The 20,224-nt window shown below is 57.7% G+C and overlaps 1 protein-coding gene across 1 annotated transcript in view; it reads left to right on the forward strand.

The window, feature by feature from the left end:
• The first annotated feature begins 462 nt into the window (after positions 1 to 462).
• The window catches only part of LDLRAD3 (low density lipoprotein receptor class A domain containing 3), a 117,218-nt gene continuing 97,456 nt past the window's right edge, over positions 463 to 20,224 (forward strand). The window contains 1 exon segment of the mRNA XM_068166824.1: positions 463 to 554. Coding sequence (XP_068022925.1) covers positions 521 to 554 — 34 coding nt within the window. The 5' untranslated portion in view covers positions 463 to 520.

A 20,224-nucleotide genomic window follows, 5' to 3' on the forward strand; every position in this document is an offset into this window, starting at 1 on the left:
CCCCGCACAACCGGCCGTGGGTATCTGACGGGCAACTGGCTGGAGAAAGACGAGGACCGCAGCCGCGATTAGCTGCGGGCAGCCCGCCGCTAGTTCGCCAGCATCGCCCTGCCGGTGCCACCAGCCAGGCCGGCACAGAGCCGCCCGCAGGACCGGCGACAGCCGTGCGGCGAGAGCCCCGGGGCAGGCAGGGCCTGCGGGCGCTGCCCGGCAAGGACTAGGGCCGAGCTTCGCGGCTCGGGCTGCTGGCAACGCCCCGGTCACCGAAGATCGCGGCGGGACTGCCCGGCGGGCCCGGGCCCCGGCGTGGCTGGGGGCGCGGCGGAGCCGGCGGCGGCGCGGGAGGGCGGGGGGCGGTGGCCAGCAAGCGTGCACGGCGGCGGGGCGGGGCGGCGGCGGGCACCGCCCCCGGGCCCTGCGCTCCGCCCCCCACCCGCCCTCCGCCCCCGGCCGCAGGCTCCGTCGGGGCCGGAGTGGCGGAGCAGCTCCGAAAGTTTGCGGAGCGGCCGGCGCCGGGGCCATGTGGCTGCTGTGGCTGCTGCTGGGCTCTGCGGGTGAGTGCGGGCGGCGGCGGCGGCGCGGGGCGCTGCCCGGCAGCGAGGGGGGCGTGCTCCGCTGGGCGCGGGAGGGCGCCGGGGCCTCCTGCTTCCCCCCGCCTCCCCCCGGCAGCTCGGTGCGGGCCGGGCCGGGGGCCGTCGCCAGCCTCGCCTCCTCTCCCCTCCCCCTGGTGGGCCCTGCTCGGGGCACCGCCTGCCCCGCTGCGTGCTGGGTGGGCCGTGCCGAGCCGAGCCGAGCCGTGCCGGGTGGGAATGCCCGCGGCGAAGGCGGACTCGGCTGTCCGTTCTCCTCTCTCCCTCCCTTCGGGGTGGGCCCGGCGCCAGGCGAGCGGCTCGGAGGGTTCAGCGGGGCCGGAGGCGCCGGGGCGGCTGTTGGGGTCGGTCGTCCCTGGGCCGGAGCCGGGCGTCGAAATCGCGGCCGGGCCGAAGGCAGCATGGCGCCGCCGGTGCAGCCCGCGCCGGGCCCACCCGCGCCCCCTTCCCCCTCGCCGAGGCCTCTCCGGGGCGGAGCAGGCTGGGGGCAGGTTCTTGCACGGCTTCACCTGAGGTGCCGAAGGGGCACCTCCCGTTCTCGATTCGCACTCCCTGTGCAGAGCCTTCCCGGCCGTCGGCGCACGGCGGGCAGAGCCGGAGAGCCGCTGCCGCTCGGGCGGCTCTGCTGCAGGTGTGAATTGCCCCTGCCAGGCGATGCCATGCCGCCAGGCGATGCCATGCCGCCAGGCGATGCCATGCCGCCAGGCGATGCCATGCCGCCAGGCGATGCCATGCCGCCAGGCGATGCCATGCCGCCAGGCGATGCCACGCTGCCAGGCGATGCCACGCTGCCAGGCGATGCCACGCTGCCAGGCGATGCCATGCTGCCAGGCGATGCCATGCCGCCGGGCGCCGCTCCTGGCAGCGTGCGGAGCCCGCTGCCGTGGCGCCCCAGCCGCCGAGGCGGTGACACCCGGTGGGTACGGCGCGGATTAGCCATTGCAGGCGCTTTTCTTGCTTATTTCACCACACCTCCCCCACACCCCTCAGAGTGTTTGTTGTCAGGAGGAGCTGATAAGTTTCACGGCTTCCACGATAAAAGTTTGCGTGGATGGGAAGGAAGGTGAAGAGTAACAGGATCTGAACTGCTTTGAAATTCTGCCCCTGTGCTCAGCGCGGGTGAGGCCACACCTTGAGTCCTGTGTCCAGTTCTGGGCCCCTCAGTTTAAGCAGGTTATTGAGACTCTTGAAGGTGTCCAGAGAAGGGCAACAAAGCTGGGGAGGGGTCTGGAGCACAGCCCTGTGAGGAGAGGCTGAGGGAGCTGGGGTTGCTTAGCCTGGAGAAGAGGAGGCTCAGGGGCGACCTTCTTGCTCTCTCCAACTCCCTGAAGGGAGGTTGTAGCCAGGTGGGGGTTGGTCTCTTCTCCCAGGCAGCCAGCACCAGAACAAGAGGACACAGTCTCAAGTTGTGCCAGGGGAGGTTTAGGCTGGAGGTGAAAATTTCTTCCCAGCCAGAGAGATTGGCCACTGGGTTGTGCTGCCCAGGGAGGTGGTGGAGTCACCATCCCTGGAGGTGTTCAAGAAGGGATTGGATGTGGCAGTTGGAGCCATGGTTTAGCTGACAGGAGGTGTTGGGTGACAGGTTGGACTTGATGATCTCTGAGGCCTTTTCCAACCTTATTGATTCTATGAAATTGCCTAACTGCAAGCTTCAGCTGCCACGGCCATGAGTTTTGTGTGGATGTGGGTACCTTTAAGCCTTTTGGGTATCTTTTGGGTACCTCTTTTAACAGCTCTTTTTTTTTCTTTCTTTTTTTAATGAAAGCTTCCAGCCAAGCTCAGGTCCGTGAGGATTGTGTTGCCTTCTTCCTTTTCATTTCCATTTCACTGCCGAAATTCTACCTCGTTACTCTAAGCAAGGCACACATTCCCGTGTGCTGAGTGTGTCTGTTTGGAGTGTCACCCTCAGGTGAATAGAATAGAATAGAATAGAATAAACCAGGTTGGAAGAGACCTTCAAGATCATCAAGTCCAACCTATCATCCAGTACCACCTAATCAACTAAACCATGCAACCAAGCAGCCTATCAAGTCTCCTCCTGAACACTTGGTGCCATGGGTTAGTTGTTTAGGTGGTGTTGGATGATAGGTTGGACTCGATGATCTTGAAGGTTTTTTCCAACCTGGTTAATTCTGTATCCTATCCTATCCTCCAGTGATGGTGACTCCACCACCGCCCCAGGCAGCCCATTCCAATGGGCAATCACTCTCTCTGTGTAGAAATTCTTCCTAACCTCCAGCCTAAACCTCCCCTGGTGCAGCCTGAGACTGTGTCCTCTTGTTCTGGTGCTGGCTGCCTGGGAGAAGAGACCAACCTCTGCCTGTCTACAACCTCCCTTCAGGGAGTTGGAGAGGGCAATGAGGTCTCCCCTGAGCCTCCTCTTCTCCAGGCTAAGCAACCCCAGCTCCCTCAGCCTCTCCTCACAGGGCTGTGCTCCAAACCCCTCACCAACACGGAGGATTGTGTGCTACAAGCCCTGATCTTCACACAGGAAGGTTTCCCTGCCACCTACTCCCCTGCTCCACCTCAGCCTGGGGGCAGTGGCTGAGGAGCCCTTGTTTCTCCTGTGGACCCTGGGGCTTGCCCAGGGGCTGCCTGACGGGTATTGAAGACAGAGGCTCTGCCTTTGGGGCAGATTCAAAGAGTTTTCTGCCACTTTATGTTTTGTTTTCAGCTGTGTTCTGCTCTTCTTGCGAAGAATGGGGTCTTCAGGGATTTGGTGTTGTAAAGGTTGCTTCCTCTTGTATATTTTGGCAGCCCTGCACACTTCCCACAGGCAGAGTTGGTTTGTTTCTGCATGGCCTTCACTCTGGTTTGCATTTTGGTTCTGCTAACTCCTGCAAACACTTCTTTTCCTCTCCAGTCTTTTTTTGGGTACAGATGGGAAACCTTGAAACCTTGGGGATCAGTTTCAGCGAGCAGAAGCTGAACACTGCGTAGAGTCTCTGTCTAAACAGTTGCTCTGTTGCCCCACAGAAGGAACTCTTGCCTGGGATTGTGTCTGAAGATTTGCAAGGCAAAGTTCCCTGTTTTATTTGCATCTTTATTCCTAATATTTGGAGTTGGATCAAATAGTGCCTTCACTGCATGGGAAAGGTTTTATCTGCACCTGAGCTGCACAAATCCAGGCTGGGTGCAGAGTGGGTTGAGAGCAGCCCTGAAGAAAGAGACTTGGGGCTGTTGGGTGCTGAGCAGCTCCCCAGGAGCCAGCAGTGCACTCCTGCAGCCCAGCAGGCAGCTGTGTGCTGGGCTGCAGCCAGAGCAGTGTGGGCAGCAGGCAAAGAGAGGGGATTCTGCCCCTGGACTCTGCTCTGATGAGACCCCACCTCCAATCCTGCCTCCAGCTCTGGTGTCCCCAGTGTGAGAAGGACACAGAGCTGGTGGACAGAGTCCAGAGGAGGCCACAAAGATGATCCAAGGGCTGGAGCAGCTCTGCTGTGAGGCCAGGCTGGGGGAGCTGGGGGTGGTTAGCATGGAGAAGAGAAGGCTCCAAGGGGGACTTAGAGCTGCCTTGCAATACCTGAAGGGATCCTGCAGGAAGGCTGCAGAAGGATTTTCCATGAGGGTGTCTGGAGACAGGCCAAGGGGGAATGGTTTGAAGCTGAGGCAGAGCTGGGTTAGACTGGAGCTGAGGAAGAAGTTCTTCAGTGTGAGACTCTGGCACAGGCTGCCCAGGGAGGCTGTGGCTGCCTCCTCCCTGGGGGTGTTGAAGGCCAGGTTGGATGAGGCCTTGAGCAGCTCAGTCTAGTTGAGAGGTGTCCCTGCCTAGGGCAGGAGGTTGGAGGAGATGTCTCTGAGGTCCCTTCCAACCTGAGCCCTTCTGTGAGCTTGTTACGGCTGGCAGTGTGAACTTACACCAGCCTGGTTAGTTTCACTCTACCCTTGAATCCCGTGATGGATCAGGAGGAGACTGTGGCTCTGAAGTGTTAACCTCTGTTCCAGATGAGCTCCCTGCTTCCCTTGCTTCCCTCTTCCAGTCCCCACCTCGTTTCAAGTCTCATCAGGCTGTGGGGTGCATGCACACACATGCACACCCAGTGTCTTTCATCTCTCGGTGCTCTTGCCAGTGTAAGCAGGTCGTGCTCAGCTCTGATCCCCTCCTGCCGCCCTGCTTGTGCCCTGCTCTGACCCAGTGCCCAATGCTTTACTCTGGCTCGGTGTCAGCCCATCCAGGAGTTCCTGGACGTGGGCTAGGTCCTGCAAGGATTCCAGTTGGCAGCTGAGACTGTGACGTTGTTCTGGGGCTCAGGTGATGTGGGAGAAGGTTTGTCAGTCAGGAAAGAGGAGCTGGGTGTTTACCTGCCCGCGCAGTTTGTTGTACTTGAGCGCCGCCAGACGAGCTGTGTGCGGCCGGATCGCCCCGGGGCGCCGCAGGCACCTCGGAGCTGGGTGCAGCACTGGCACGTGAACAGGCCCTCAAAGAATGTCAATGGATCCATGTGCCAGTGGAGGCCAGGGGCAAGCAGAGTCCCTCAGGGATCAGTCCTGGGACCAGGCTTGTTCAACATCTTTGTGGGTGCCATGGACAGTGGCACTGAGTGCACCCTCAGCAGGGTTGCTGATGACACCAAGCTGTGTGGTGCAGCAGGCAGCTGGAGGGAAGGGATCCATCCAGAGGGACCTGGACAGGCTGCAGAGGTGGGCACAAGCCAACCTCAGGAGGTTCAACAAGAGCAAGGGCAGGGTCCTGCAGCTGGGTGGAGGCAATCCCAGGCACAAATGCAGGCTGGGCAGGGACTGGCTGGAAAGCAGCCCTGAGGAGAGAGCCTTGGGGGTGCTGGGGGAGGAGAAGCTCAGCAGGAGCTCTCAGTGTGCACTTGCAGCCCAGAAAGCCAACCAGATCCTGGGCTGCAGCAGGAGAAGTGTGGCCAGCAGGGCAAGGGAGGTGATTCTCCCCCTCTGCTCAGCTCTGGGGAGACCCCACCTGGAGTCCTGCCTCAGTTCTGGAGCCCCTATGACAAGAGGGATGTGGAGGTGCTGGAAGGTGTGCAGAGAAGGGGCAGGAGGATGAGCAGAGGGCTGGAGCACCTCTCCTGTGAGGACAGACTGAAGGAGTTGGGGCTGTTCAGTCTGGAGAAGAGAAGGCTCCCAGGTGACCTCATTGTGGCCTTCCAGGATCTGAAGGGGGCTCCAGGAAGGCTGGGGAGGGACTGCTCAGGATGTCAGGCAGGGATAGGACTAGGGGGAATGGAATGAAGCTGGAGGTGGGGAGATTCAGGCTGGAGGTGTTTAAGGCCAGGCTGGCTGAGGCTGTGGCCAGGCTGATCTAGTGTGGGGTGTCCCTGCCCATGGCAGGGGGGTTGGAGCTGGATGATCCTTGTGGTCCCTTCCAACCCTGACTGATACTATGATAGAAAAAGGAACCCCCTGACAGCCATGGTGCTGTGCTGTCACTGTGAGACAAAATGTTTGCCTTTGTTTTTCTTTGTTATTTGTGTTCAGAGAAACCCAAATCTAATGAATAGGTTTTGAACAGTTTAGAGAGCGGGAGAGAAGTCACACATCACAGAATGTGAGGGGCTGGAAGGCACCTCCAGAGATCATCTAGCCCAACCCCCTGCCACAGCAGGAGCATCTAGAGCAGGTCACACAGGAGCACATCCAGGTGGGGTACGAATATCTCCAGGGAGGGAGACTCCACAACCCCCCTGGGCAGCCTGCTCCAGGGCTCTGTCACCCTCACAGGGAAAAAACTTTTCCTCCTGTTTCCATGGCACTTCCTCTGCCTCAGCTTCCACCACTGCCCCTTGTGCTGGCATTGGGCAGCACCCAGCAGGTCACAGTATCACCAAGGTTGGAAGAGACCTTAGAGATCATCCAGTCCAACCTGTCACCACAGACCTCATGACCAGACCATGGCACCAAGTGCCACATCCAATCCCCTCTTGAACACCTCCAGGGATGGGGACTCCACCACCTCCCTGGGCAGCACATCCCAATGACCAATGACTCTCTCAGTGAAGAACTTTCTCCTCACCTCCAGCCTAAACTTCCCCTGGCACAGCTTGAGACTGTGTCCTCTTGTTCTGGTGCTGGGTGCCTGGGAGAAGAGGCCAACCCCCACCTGGCTACAACCTCCCTTCAGGTAGTTGGAGAGGGCAATGAGGTCTCCCCTGAGCCTCCTCTTCTCCAGGCTAAGCAACCCCAGCTCCCTCAGCCTCTCCTCACAGGGCTGTGCTCAAGGCCTCTCCCCAGCCTTGTTGCCCTTCTCTGGACACCTTCAAGTCTCTCAATGTCCTTCTGAAACTGAGGGGCCCAGAACTGGACACAGGACTCAAGGTGTGGCCTAACCAGTGCTGAGCACAGGGCACAATGACCTCCCTGCTCCTGCTGGCCACACTCTTCCTGATGCAGGCCAGGATGCCCTTGGCCCTCCTGGCTGCCTGGGCACACTGCAGGCTCATGTTCAGGCAGCTGGCAATCAGCACCCCCAGGTCCCTCTCTGCCTGGCAGCTCTCAGCCACTCTGACCCCAGCCTGTAGCTCTTCCTGGGGTGGTTGTGGCCAAAGTGTCCTTCCTGAAGACCTATGAAGTCCTCAAAACTCAGTGATAGGACAAGAGGCAATGGTTTGAAATGAGAGCAGAGCAGATTGAGATTGGATGTGAGCAACAAGTTCTGCACCAGGAGGCTGCTGGAGCCTTGCGAGGGGTTGCCCAGGGAGGGAATTGAAGCCCCATGCCTGAAGGTGTTCAAGGTGAGGCTGGAGAAGGCTGTGAGCAACCTGCTGTAGTGGAGGATGTCCCTGCTGAGTGCAGGGGGGGGATTTGGACTGGATGACTTCTGGAGGTCCCTTCCAAGCCAAACCATTCTGTGATTGAGGGCTTTTCCAACCAAAACAGTTCTGTGGGTTATGATTCTGTGGTTTGAACCTTAGGGTTTCTCTGTGTCCAGAATGATAGTTCTTAGACCTGTCATGTGGATTGGTGGTTGGGTTGGTTGGTTGGTTTCTTTAGTCGAGATCCTGACTGATGTTTTGCTCTCCCTGAGTGCCATACCCTGCTGTGCATCCCTGCTGTTGGGATGTAGCCATTCACCTGCTTAGTTGATTATTCCTCACAGCTCCTGGGGTGCGTGCTGGGGGCAGATTCCTGGCTCAGGGCTCTTTCATTGGAGGTTTTTAGATGGCAACCACAGAAGGGCTCAGGTTGGAAGGGACCTCAGAGACACCTCCTCCAACCTCCAGCCATGCCCAGGGACACCTCTCAACTGGACTCAGCTGCTCAAGGCCTCATCCAACCTGGCCTTGAACACCCTCAGGCAGGAGGCAGCCACAGCCTCCCTGGGCAGCCTGTGCCAGAGTCTCACCCTGAAGAACTTCTTCCTCAGCTCCTGTCTAACCCTGCTCTGCCTCAGCTTCAAACCATTCCCCCTTGGCCTGTCTCCAGACACCCTCATGGAAAATCCTTCTGCAGTCACGTCAGGTGAGGTAGCCTGTGTCAGACAGTGGCTTTGGAAGCTGCTGTCTGTGTTGGATGAATAGTTCAGCTTTCCTGTGAGGCTTTCTCTCTGGTTTTGTTAAAATGCTGTAAAGTTGTTGCGGCAAGGAGGCTGTGGTGCTGTTAAATGTAAAGTTGTGAAGCCAGGCTGCTGAGAAAGGCTTTGTGCTGAGATTCCTGCAGTCCATGAAGTCCTTGCCCTTGCTTTATGTGTTTTGCACAAAGGTAGCCCTCCAGTTGTTAAGGAGTCAGATGATGCTGATAGCTGCAGACAGAACACAGTGGCTTGCCAGATCACAGCTCACAGGATGTTAGGCATTGGAAGGGACCTCTGGAGATCATCCAGTCCAACCCCCCCTGCCAGAGCAGGAGCAGAGAACCCAGCACAGGTCACACAGGAACACATCCAGACAGGGCTGGGAAGGCTCCAGGGAAGGAGACTCCACAACCTCTCTGGGCAGCCTGCTCCAGGGCTCTGGGACCCTCACAGGGAAGAAGTTCCTCCTCATGCTGAGCTGCAACCTCCTGTGCTGCAGTTTATATCCATTGCCCCTTGTCCTATCCCAGGTGCAGCTGAGCAGAGCCTGTCCCTGTCCCCTCCCTCCTGACCCCCAGCCCTCAGCTATTGATAGACATTGATCAGATCCCTCTCAGCCTTCTCCTCTGCAGACTGAACAGCCCCAGGGCTCTCAGCCTCTCCTCCCCAGGCAGTGCTGCAGTCCCTTCAGCATCCTCGTAGCCCTCCCTTGGACTCTCTCCAGCAGATCCCTGTCCCTCTTGAAGTGGGGAGCCCAGAGCTGGATGCAATATTCCAGGTGAGGTCTCCCCAGGGCACAGCAGAGGGGGAGGAGAATCTCCCTGGCTCTGCTGGCCACACTCCTCTGAATGCAGCCCAGGATCCCCTTGGCCTTCTTGGCCCCCAGGGCACATTGCTCCATGACATTGATCCATGTCAGCTGAAGACTTGCACTGTGATGAGCAAAGATCTTCATGGTCTTCGTGCTCCATCCAAGTGCTCCTTTGTATCTTGTGTTTTGTAGCCGGTGCTTGGAGCTCTGGGCTGCAGGCATCTCAGCAGCTCCTTTGGCAGGCTGAAGGGACCTCATGTGGTCTGTTGTTACCCAGAGGTGTGGAAAGCTGAGTGCTAATGGGAGACCTGGAGTCACAGTATTACAGTATCACTAAGGTTGGGAGAGACCTAGAGGATCATCGAGTCCAACCTGGACTCGAGTCCTTAAGCACAGAGTCCCTGGATCGTTTGGGCTGGAAGGAACCTTTCAGGGTCATCAAGTCCGGCTTGCCTGCAGTCAGCAGGGACAGAACATGACAGGAAGAGCGAGGCAGCTCCTTGGGTGTTCTGAATTCATGCTAGTAGCTGTTTTTGCTTACTAGCATCTTCCTCTGAAGTGCTTAGAGGAGTCAAAGGTTGGTAGATGCATCATTGCTTGGAATCTTTGTCAATCTAAGCTGTACTTGGCTTTGCTCCTGAAGAGCTGACCTTACTTTGAGTATGCTTGGACAGAGTTGGGTTGTCAGGGTGCTCTTGCAGCCCAGAGCCAGCCCTGTCACAGTCTCACAGTGTCACTAAGGTTGGAAGAGACCTCAAAGATGATCCAGTCCAAGCTGTCACCACAGACCTCATGACTAGACCATGGCACCAAGTGCCACATCCAATCCCCTCTTGAACACCTCCAGGGATGGGGACTCCACCACCTCCCTGGGCAGCACATCCCAATGACCAATGACTCTCTCTGGGAAGAACTTTCTCCTCACCTCCAGCCTAAACCTCCCCTGGCACAGCTTGAGACTGTGTCCTCTTGTTCTGGTGCTGGGTGCTAGAGAGACCAACCCCCACCTGGCTGCAATCTCCCTTCAGGGAGTTGTAGAGTGCAATGAGGTCTCCCCTGAGCCTCCTCTTCTCCAGGCTAAGCAACCCCAGCTCCCTCAGCCTCTCCTCACAGGGCTGTGCTCAAGGCCTCTCCCCAGCCTTGTTGCCCTTCTCTGGACACCTTCAAGTCTCTCAATGTCCTTCTGAAACTGAGGGGCCCAGAACTGGACACAGGACTCAAGGTGTGGCCTAACCAGTGCTGAGCACAGGGCACAATGACCTCCCTGCTCCTGCTGGCCACACTCTTCCTGATGCAGGCCAGGATGCCCTTGGCCTTCTTGGCCCCCTGGGCACACTGCTGGCTCATGTTCAGGCAGCTGTCAATCAGCACCCTCAGGTCCCTCTGTGTTTGGCAGCTCTCAGCCACTCTGACCCCAGTCTGTAGCTCTGTCCTCCCAGAGCAGAGGCCAGGATGCTGCTGGCTTCCGGGATGCTGATGTTAGTCACATCCCTTAGTGAAGTGCTGGCTGGTTGTGAGGGCAGTAAAAGCCTGGATGGAGTTACAGGTAGAATTGCACAAGCCCCAGATGCTGTGAACTTACAGACATGTCACTCCCATTGCCATCAGCCCAAGGTGCTGAGTGTTGAGCTTGCTCTTTATGAAACCACATCCCTTTAGAATGCCTTCTGAGGAACGTTTGCTTGCTGGCCCTGCCCTGAAAGCTGAGATCTGCCTCTGCTCATGAACCCTTTGCAGCCTTCTGGATGCCCTGGCTTTGAACATCAGCAAGAGTGAAGATAAGAGAGAAGGGAAGCTGTGGAATATTTCTGCCTCTGAGCTCTGAAACAACTTCCAGCATCTCTGCTTTCACAGGCAGGTGGAGAGCTTCCCCCGAGGTCTGCAGGCGCTGTGAGGGCTTCAGCAGCCAGTTTTTGCTGCCCTGAAACAGAAGCCACCAGGTCAGCCTGGCTTCACCAAGGGCAAATCCTGCCTGACCAACCTGGTGGCCTTCTATGAGCAGGTGACAACATCAGTAGCTGAGGGGAGAGCAACTGATGTCATTTCCCTGGGCCTGAGCAAAGCCTTCGACAATGTCCCACACCACATCCTGGTCTGCAGGCTGGTGACACATGGGTGTGATGGGTGACCACCAGATGGATAAGGAACTGGCTTGGTGGCCAAAGAGTGGCTGTCCATGGGCCCATGTGCCAGTGGAGGCCAGGGACAAGCAGAGTCCCTCAGGGATCAGTCCTGGGACCAGGCTTGTTCAACATCTTTGTGGGTGCCATGGACAGTGGCACTGAGTGCACCCTCAGCAGGTTTGCTGATGACACCAAGCTGTGTGGGGCAGCAGACAGCTGGAGGGAAGGGATCCATCCAGAGGGACCTGGACAGGCTGCAGAGGTGGGCACAAGCCAACCTCAGGAGGTTCAACAAGAGCAAGGGCAGGGTCCTGCAGCTGGGTGGAGGCAATCCCAGGCACAAATGCAGGCTGGGCAGGGACTGGCTGGAAAGCAGCCCTGAGGAGAGAGACTTGGGGGTGCTGGGGGAGGAGAAGCTCAGCAGGAGCTCTCAGTGTGCACTTGCAGCCCACAAAGCCAACCAGAGCCTGGGCTGCAGCAGGAGAAGTGTGGCCAGCAGGGCAAGGGAGGTGATTCTCCCCCTCTGCTCAGCTCTGGGGAGACCCCACCTGGAGTTCTGCCTCCAGCTCTGGAGCCCCTATGACAAGAGGGATGTGGAGGTGCTGGAAGGTGTCCAGAGCAGGGCCAGGAGGATGAGCAGAGGGCTGGAGCACCTCTCCTGTGAGGACAGACTGAAGGAGTTGGGGCTGTTCAGTCTGGAGAAGAGAAGGCTCCCAGGTGACCTCCTTGTGGCCTTCCAGGATCTGAAGGGGGCTCCAGGAAGGCTGGGGAGGGACTGCTGAGGATCTCAGGCAGTGATAGGACTAGGGGGAATGGAATGAAGCTGGAGGTGGGGAGATTGAGGCTGGAGGGGAGGAGGAAGTTCTTCCCCATGAGAGTGGTGAAGCCCTGGACTGGGTTGTGCAGGGAGGTGGTTGGGGCCCTGTCCCTGGAGGTGTTTAAGGCCAGGCTGGCTGAGGCTGTGGCCAGGCTGATCTAGTGTGGGGTGTCCCTGCCCATGGCAGGGGGGTTGGAACTGGATGATCCTTGTGGTCCCTTCCAACCCTGACTGATGCTATGATACTATACTATGAATCTAGGTGGTGCTATGGGTGACCCTTTGCTGGCAGGGGGTTGGACTGGAGGATCTTCAGAGGTCTCTTCTCACCCCCACAGACCTTTCTGTGCCTCTGTGATTATAGGTCACAGAATTGTTTGGCTTGGAAGAGGCCTTTAAGGTCATTGAGTCCACCCTTCAAATTAAGACCACCATGGCCATTAAACCACATCCCAGTGTGCAGTGAGCATGCCAGGAGTCTCCTTCTGACCAAAGTGATCTGACTGGAGTGTAACAGTCCTTGAAAAATGAAAAGGACATGAAGAGGGGAAGGAGCTCAGGGTGTTTGTAACCAATACAAACCAGCAGTACCCTAAAAACCTGCTGTGAGAAGGGTTAAGCTACTGAGTTGCAAGCTTGAGGGCCTGTGGTGTCAGCTGCCTTTGGCTTTGGTTTTCCCCTGTAAGGGTTGGTGATGGCTTCACACTTTGGTTTTGAGACTTTCTTTTTCATTTCCACCTTTTCTCTTATAAAAAAACTTCTGAGTGTTCTGCTGAGCCCCTGTGAGCTCCTGCTGGCCTGTGGCCTGTGCTGCTGAGCCCCCTCCTGCTGGCCTGTGCTGCTCTGCTGAGCCCCCTCCTGCTGGCCTGTGCTGCTCTGCTGAGCCCCCTCCTGCTGGCCTGTGCTGCTCTGCTGAGCCCCCTCCTGCTGCCCTGTGCTGCTGAGCCCCCTCCTGCTGGCATGTGCTGCTGAGCCCCCTCCTGCTGGCCTGTGCTGCTCTGCTGAGCCCCCTCCTGCTGGCCTGTGCTGCTCTGCTGAGCCCCCTCCTGCTGGCCTGTGCTGCTCTGCTGAGCCCCCTCCTGCTGGCCTGTGCTGCTCTGCTGAGCCCCCTCCTGCTGGCCTGTGCTGCTCTGCTGTGCCCCCTCCTGCTGGCCTGTGCTGCTCTGCTGTGCCCCCTCCTGCTGGCCTGTGCTGCTCTGCTGAGCCCCCTCCTGCTGGCCTGTGCTGCTCTGCTGAGCCCCCTCCTGCTGGCCTGTGCTGCTCTGCTGAGCCCCCTCCTGCTGGCCTGTGCTGCTCTGCTGAGCCCCCTCCTGCTGGCCTGTGCTGCTCTGCTGAGCCCCCTCCTGCTGCCCTGTGCTGCTGAGCCCCCTCCTGCTGGCCTGTGCTGCTCTGCTGAGCCCCCTCCTGCTGCCCTGTGCTGCTCTGCTGAGCCCCCTCCTGCTGGCCTGTGCTGCTCTGCTGAGCCCCCTCCTGCTGGCCTGTGCTGCTGAGCCCCCTCCTGCTGGCCCGTGCTGCTCTGCTGAGCCCCCTCCTGCTGGCCTGTGCTGCTCTGCTGAGCCCCCTCCTGCTGGCCTGTGCTGCTCTGCTGAGCCCCCTCCTGCTGGCCTGTGCTGCTCTGCTGAGCCCCCTCCTGCTGGCCTGTGCTGCTCTGCTGAGCCCCCTCCTGCTGGCCTGTGCTGCTCTGCTGAGCCCCCTCCTGCTGGCCTGTGCTGCTCTGCTGAGCCCCCTCCTGCTGGCCTGTGCTGCTCTGCTGAGCCCCCTCCTGCTGGCCTGTGGCCTCTGCTGCTGCCCCCAACACAACAGGGACGTGGAGGTGCTGGAGAGGGTCCAGAGGAGGCCACCAACATGATCAGAGGGCTGTAGAACCTCCCCTGTGGGGAGTTGGGGCTGTTCAGCCTGCAGAAGAGAAGGCTCCAGGGAGACCTCAGAGCAGCTTCCAGTACCTGAAGGGGCTCTGGGGGAGCTGGGGAGGGACTTTGGACAAGGGCTGGGAGTGACAGGCCAAGGGACAATGTCTTTGAGCTGGGAGAGGAGAGACTGAGAGTGGAGATGAAGAAGAAATTCTTTAGAGTGAGGCTGGGGAGACTCTGGCACAGGCTGCCCAGGGAGGTTGTGGCTGCCTCCTCCCTGGAGGTGTTGAAGGCCAGGCTGGATGAGGCCTTGAGCAGCCTGGGCTGGTGGGAGGTGTCCCTGCCCGTGGCAGGGGGCTGGAACTGGCTGCTCTTGAAGGTCCCTTCCAGCCCAGCCCGTTCTGTGTATCTCTGAATAGCTCCAGCGACCTTACTTCATACTTCAGTTAGCGACTCTCTGATTCAGTGTTGTGTCCATTAAGGCTCAGAGCACCAGAGCCACTTTCCTGCCTCCTCCTAGTTTCCATGAAGTGTGGAAGCAATGTTTTGCCCTGCAGCTGGAGGGGACTTTGAGATGTCTGTGCTTTGGAGCAGCTGAGATGTACTGGTAGGCATTTCCTGGAGAACATTTGATTCAGAGGTCTTGAATGTAGGCTCCTTTGAGGTAGGGCCTGAAGTGTTTGTCTCTTAGTTCCACTGAGAGCCCACCCGAAGTCAGCAGGTCCTGGATGACATTGGTTTGCACCTTTTCATCCCCCTCCCTTTTCAGATGCAGGCTGGAAAGCTTTTGCTCTCCTTATGCAAAGCTGCACATGAGTGACAGCAGAGCTGCCCAGCCTCCCCTCCTGCAGCAGTGCTGATAACTTTCAAGCTTTCAAAGTGAAAGGCTCTCCACTTATTAATGACTTCAACGTGAGTTAGAGTTCAGTGTCTAATGAGATTGGGTACCCTTAAAACTTCTAATGGGATCCTTGAACATCTGCCAATGGACTGTGGAGGCTTCCTGATGAATTGTTTTAATGGAGCTCTGCCTTGCTATTTGGTTAAGGGTCCTCAGGGTAGCCTCAGGCTGCTTACTTTCCAATTTCCCTGTGTTATCTGTAGATAAATGTCCACCTTATTGGAGCCTAATGGCCAATTAGCTGAGTCAAATGAAATCTGAAAACACAAAAAGCAGCTCTGATCACTGGCAGGGTAGTCTTGGCCTAAGGGAGGCTGAATAGAGGGCTGCTGGCTGCCCCTGCTCCCTTCCTCAGCCCCTAAGGCACAGCTGAGCCAGATCCTCCCTGCACTCTGTCTGCTTCCTTTCTCTGCTCAAGGAAGGGGCAAAATGATGCAACCCATTTCTGGAAACACTTCCCCATTCAAGAAGCCTTCAGTGTAACTTCCTTTGGGGCTGTATCAGAGAGAGCCCTGTGAGCTGTGTCAGATCCTGCTCAGATGCAGGCCACCTGACTTGGACTTCTCCATCACCTGATGCTTCTCCCTGGACAGAAGCCTGTCTGACGTGGGGGACCTCACAAGGACAGCCACCTCTGGGAAGCCACTCCTGGCACCTTTCCCAGCCTGGCCCTTGATGGGACATGAGCTGGGTGTTGGCAAGCATGACCCTTCATGAGCTGCTTTCCACATCCTGTGAGGAAATCTTGGGCTGCATCCAAAGCAGTGTGGCCAGAGATGGAGAGAGAGGATTCTGCCCTCTGCTCTGCTGTGTGAGACCTCACCTGCAGGGCTGTGTCCAGCTCTGGAGCCCTCAGCACAGCAAGGACATGGACCTGATGGAGAGGCTCCTGAGGAGGCCACCAAGATGGTCAGGGGGCTGGAGCAGCTCTGCCAGGAGGCCAGGCTGAGGGAGCTGGGGGTGTTCAGGCTGGAGAAGAGAAGGCTCCAGGCAGCCCTAAGAGCAGCCTGCCAGGACCTGAAGGGGGCTCCAAGAAGGCTGCAGAGGGACTGTTGGCAAAGGCCTGCAGGGACAGGAGCAGGGGCAATGGTTTGGAATGAGAGCAGAGCAGATTGAGATTGGATGTGAGCAACAAGTTCTGCCCCAGGAGGCTGCTGGGACACTGCAAGGGGTGGCTTAGGGAGGTGGTTGAGGCTCCATGCCTGGAGCTGTTCAAGGTGAGGCTGGAGAAGGCTGTGAGCAGCCTGCTGTAGAGGAGGATGTCCCTGCTGAGTGCAGGGGGTTGGACTGGATGCCCTTTGGGGATTCCTTCCAACCCAACCCATTCTGAGAAGATAAACTTGGTACAGATTTAGTAAATATTGCAGTGCTGTTTACTTCAGTGTGGAAGGTCTCTGGGCTATTGTTCTAGAAGAAATGTGCCATTGAAATGCTGGAACAAATGTTTTGATCAGAGAACAGTTTGAGCTCAACTGTCAGAAGGAAGTCCTAGCTTCAGCAGCTGTACCAAGAGCTACTCATTGCGTGTTGCCAGGGCAGAGTCACTCTGGATGCCTTGAAATGCACAAATTCACCATCTGGTTTTAAAGAACCTTCCTAAATTGTTCAGCTTGAGGCTGGTGAGACTCTGGCACAGGCTGCCCAGGGAGGCTGTCCATGCCTCCTCCCTGGGGCTGGTCAAGGCCAGGCTGGGTAAGGCCTTCAGCAGCTGAGTGCAGCTGAGAGGCCTCCCTGCTTATGGCAGCAGGTTGGGGGAGAGGTTTTTTGAGGTCCCTTCCAACCTGAGCCATTCTGGGAAATAAGAGGACAGTTAATATCACAGCATCACAGAACTGTCAGGGCTGGAAGGGAGCTCAAGGCTCAGCCAGCCCCAACCCCCTGCCATGGCCAGGGACGCCTCACACCACAGCAGGTTGCTCACAGCCACCTCCAGCCTGGCTGCAAACACCTCCAGGCAGGAGGCTTCCACCACCTCCCTGGGCAACCTGTGCCAGGCTCTCACCACCCTCATGGGCAACTTCTTCCTCACATCCAATCTCAATCTCCCCACTTCTAGTTTTGCTCCATCCCCCCCAGTCCTATCCCTCCCTGACACCCTCACAAGTCCCTCCCCAGCTTTCTTGGAGCCCCCTTCAGATCCTGGAAGGCCACAATGAGGTCTCCTGGGAGCCTTCTCCTCTCCAGCCTGCACAATCCCAACTCTCGCAGGCTGTCTCCAGAGCAGAACAGCTCCAGCCCTCTGCTCCTCCTCCTGGCCCTTCTCTGGACGCCTTCCAGATCCTTCCTGGCACAGAGGCTCCAGAACTGGCCCCAGAGCTCCAGCTGTGGTCTCAGCAGAGTGGAGCAGAGGGGCAGAATCCCCTCCCTGGCCCTGCTGGCCACACTTCTCTTGCTGTAGACCAGGCTCTGGGCTGCAAGTGCTCACTGCTGGCTCCTAGGAGTCCCTCCCCAGCTTTCTTGTAGCCTCCTCCAGATGCTGGAAGGCCACAAGAAGGTCTCCTCTGAGCCTTCTAGTTATGTAGATTACTGAGTTGGGGACAGCTTGAAGAGAAGCCCTCCCCAGCAGGGCCAAGATGACACACTGCTCTCCTCCAGACTAGAGCCACCTAAGCAGATCCCTTCCTCACAGAGGCAGCAGAGAGAAATGCATCTTATCCTTCCTAACTGAGGATTGCATTGCTGCAACAGCAGCCTGAGGGCAACTTCATTTTTGGCTTCACAAACATATAAGACTGAAGGAATCATGCTCAGTGGCACAGGAGATAGAATAGGAGAAAATAAAGCAGGTTGGGAAAGACCTTGGAGAGCATCAAGTCCAACCTCTCACCCAGCACCACCTGATCACCTCAACCATGGCACCAAGCAGCCAGGCTCTGCCTAAACACCTCCAGGGATGGGGACTCCACCACCTCCCTGGGCAGCACATCCCAGTGGCCAATCTCTCTTGCTGGGAAGAACTTTCTCCTCCAGTCTCAGGCTGCACCAAGGGAGGTTTAGGCTGGAGGTGAGGAAGAAATTCTACACAGAGAGAGTGATTGCCCATTGGAATGGGCTGCCTGGGGAGGTGGTGGAGTCCCCATCCCAGGAGGAGACTTGATGGGGTGCTTGGTGCCATGGGTTAGTTGATTAGGTGGTGTTGGATTGGTTGATGGGTTGGACACCATGATCTTGAAGGTCTCTTCCAACCTGGTTTATTCTATATCTATTCTATAACTACCTAAAAGGTGGTTGTAGCCAGGTGGGGGTTGGTCTCTTCTCCCAGGCAGCCAGCACCAGAACAAGAGGACACAGTCTCAAGCTGTGCCAGGGGAGGTTTAGGCTGGAGGTCAGGAGACAGTTCTTCACTGAGAGAGTCATTGGTCGTTGGGATGTGCTGCCCAGGGAGGTGGTGCAGTTGCCGTCCCTGGAGGTGTTCAAGAGGGGATTGGATGTGGCACTTGGTGCCATGGTCTAGTCATGAGGTCTGTGGTGACAGGCTGGACTCGATGGTCCTCGAGGTCTCTTCCAAGCTTGGTGGTACTGTGAGGCTGTGATACATCAGTTATGGATGCCTGGGGCGGCCCCGCGGGGTAGGGGGCATTAGCAATCATTAACAGAGAAGGGACACCACAGCCGCGGGAAGCAGTGTAATGTGATCTTGTGAGACATCTGTGGCCGGCCCCAAGGCTCTCTGCTCTCCTCCGGTTCCCCCCACCCCCTGCTCCATATTGCTGCCCTTGCCCAAGGGATCCTGCCTGCCGGCTGGGCTGTGGCACAAGTGCTGCTCCCGGGGCCCAGGCTGCCGGCCCTGAGCCAGGCTGCTCTCTGACCTGGGGCTCTGCTGGGCTCCTCCAGGGGGGTGACACAGGGCTGCCGGTTTGGAGGGCTCAATCTGGGACTACCTCAACTCTGAAGCCAGCATCTGAGGTGCAGGGCAGTCACAGGCTCACAGGGTGTTAGGGGTTGGAAGGAACCTTCAAAGATCTTCCAGTCCAACCCCCTGCCAGAGCAGGAGCATGGAATCCAGCACAGGTCACACAGGAACACATCCAGACAGGGCTGGGAAGGCTCCAGGGAAGGAGACTCCACAACCTCTCTGGGCAGCCTGCTCCAGGGCTCTGGGACCCTCACAGGGCAGAAGTTCCTCCTCACGCTGAGCTGGAACCTCCTGTGCTGCAGTTTCTATCCATTGCCCCTTGTCCTATCCCAGGGTGCAGCTGAGCAGAGCCTGTCCCTGTTCCCTCCCTCCTGACCCGCAGCCCTCAGCTATTGATAGACATTGATCAGATCCCTCTCAGCCTTCTCCTCTGCAGACTGCACAGCCCCAGGGCTCTCAGCCTCTCCTCCCCAGGCAGTGCTGCAGTCCCTTCAGCAGCCTTGCAGCCCTCCCTTGGACTCTCTCCAGCAGATCCCTGTCCCTCCTGAGCTGGGGAGCCCAGAGCTGGATGCAATATTCCAGGTGAGGTCTCCCCAGGGCAGAGCAGAGGGGGAGGAGACCCTCCCTGGCTGTGCTGGCCACACTCCTCTGAATGCAGCCCAGGATCCCCTTGGCCTTCTTGGCCCCCAGGGCACATTGCTGTCCCATGCAGACCTTGCTGCCCAGCCAGTCAAGGTTTCCGTGCTTGTAGGCAGCCTGCAGGGCTGTCCACTTGGTAATCTTGCTGAGGAGTGTGGTAGGGACAGGGCAGCTAATACAGAGTGGAGTGGTCCTGGCCTCCCCTGGCTGCTTGTCTCACTGTGAAGAGCTGATGGCATAGGTGGGAATTCCAGGTGTGAAGGACGAATTCTTTCCCCTAAGGTGGCTTTGCTGCATTAGGGATGGGAACTGTGCCTGTGTGGTGTTACTGACAGCCCTGAGTGGCTAGCAAGAGCCTTCTAAACCCAAGCCTGAGTCCCTTGGCTTTCACAGTCTCACAGTATCACCAAGGTTGGAAGAGACCTCAGAGATCATGGAGTCCAACCTGTCACCACAGACCTCATGGCCAGACTATGGCACTAAGTGCCACATCCAATCCCCTCTTGAACACCTCCAGGGATGGGGACTCCACCACCTCCCTGGGCAGCACATCCCAATGACAAATGACTCTCTCAGTGAAGAACTTTCTCCTCACCTCCAGCCTAAACTTCCCCTGGCACAGCTTGAGACTGTGTCCTCTTGTTCTGCTGCTGGGTGCCTGGGAGAAGAGACCAACCCCCACCTGGCTGCAACCTCCCTTCAGGGCTGCAAGCTCACACTGCTGGCTCCTGTCCAGCTTCTCCCCCACCAGCACCCCAAGTCCTTCTCTGCAGGGCTGCTCTCAATCTCATCCTCCCCCAGCCTGGACTGATCCCTAGGATTGCCCTGAGCCAGGTGCAGGACCTTGCCCTTTGCCTTGTTGAACCTCCTGAGGTTCTCCTCAGCCACCTCTCCAGCCTGGCCAGGTGCCTCTGGATGCCTCCATCCTGTCCTTCAGACTTAGCAACTGTCCAAAACCCTGAGTGCTTCAGGTCTTGGCTTTCCAGGTTACAGCCTGTGTGGTGCTTGAATGTGTGCAAAGGAATTGCTTAGGAAGCTGGGGGAATGGGAAGGGGCCTGCTGCTGCCCCATTCATCCCTTTTAGAGGGATTAGAAGTGTCAGTGGAATGAGTTGTGTTTATTCATGGAGCTTCCCACTCCTGCCTTTGCAAGGACCATTCCTT

This window comes from Melanerpes formicivorus, unplaced genomic scaffold (assembly GCF_026170545.1).
Source record: "Melanerpes formicivorus ecotype bairdi unplaced genomic scaffold, bMelFor1.0.p_v2 SCAF_108, whole genome shotgun sequence".
Classification (NCBI taxonomy): Eukaryota; Metazoa; Chordata; class Aves; order Piciformes; family Picidae; genus Melanerpes; species Melanerpes formicivorus.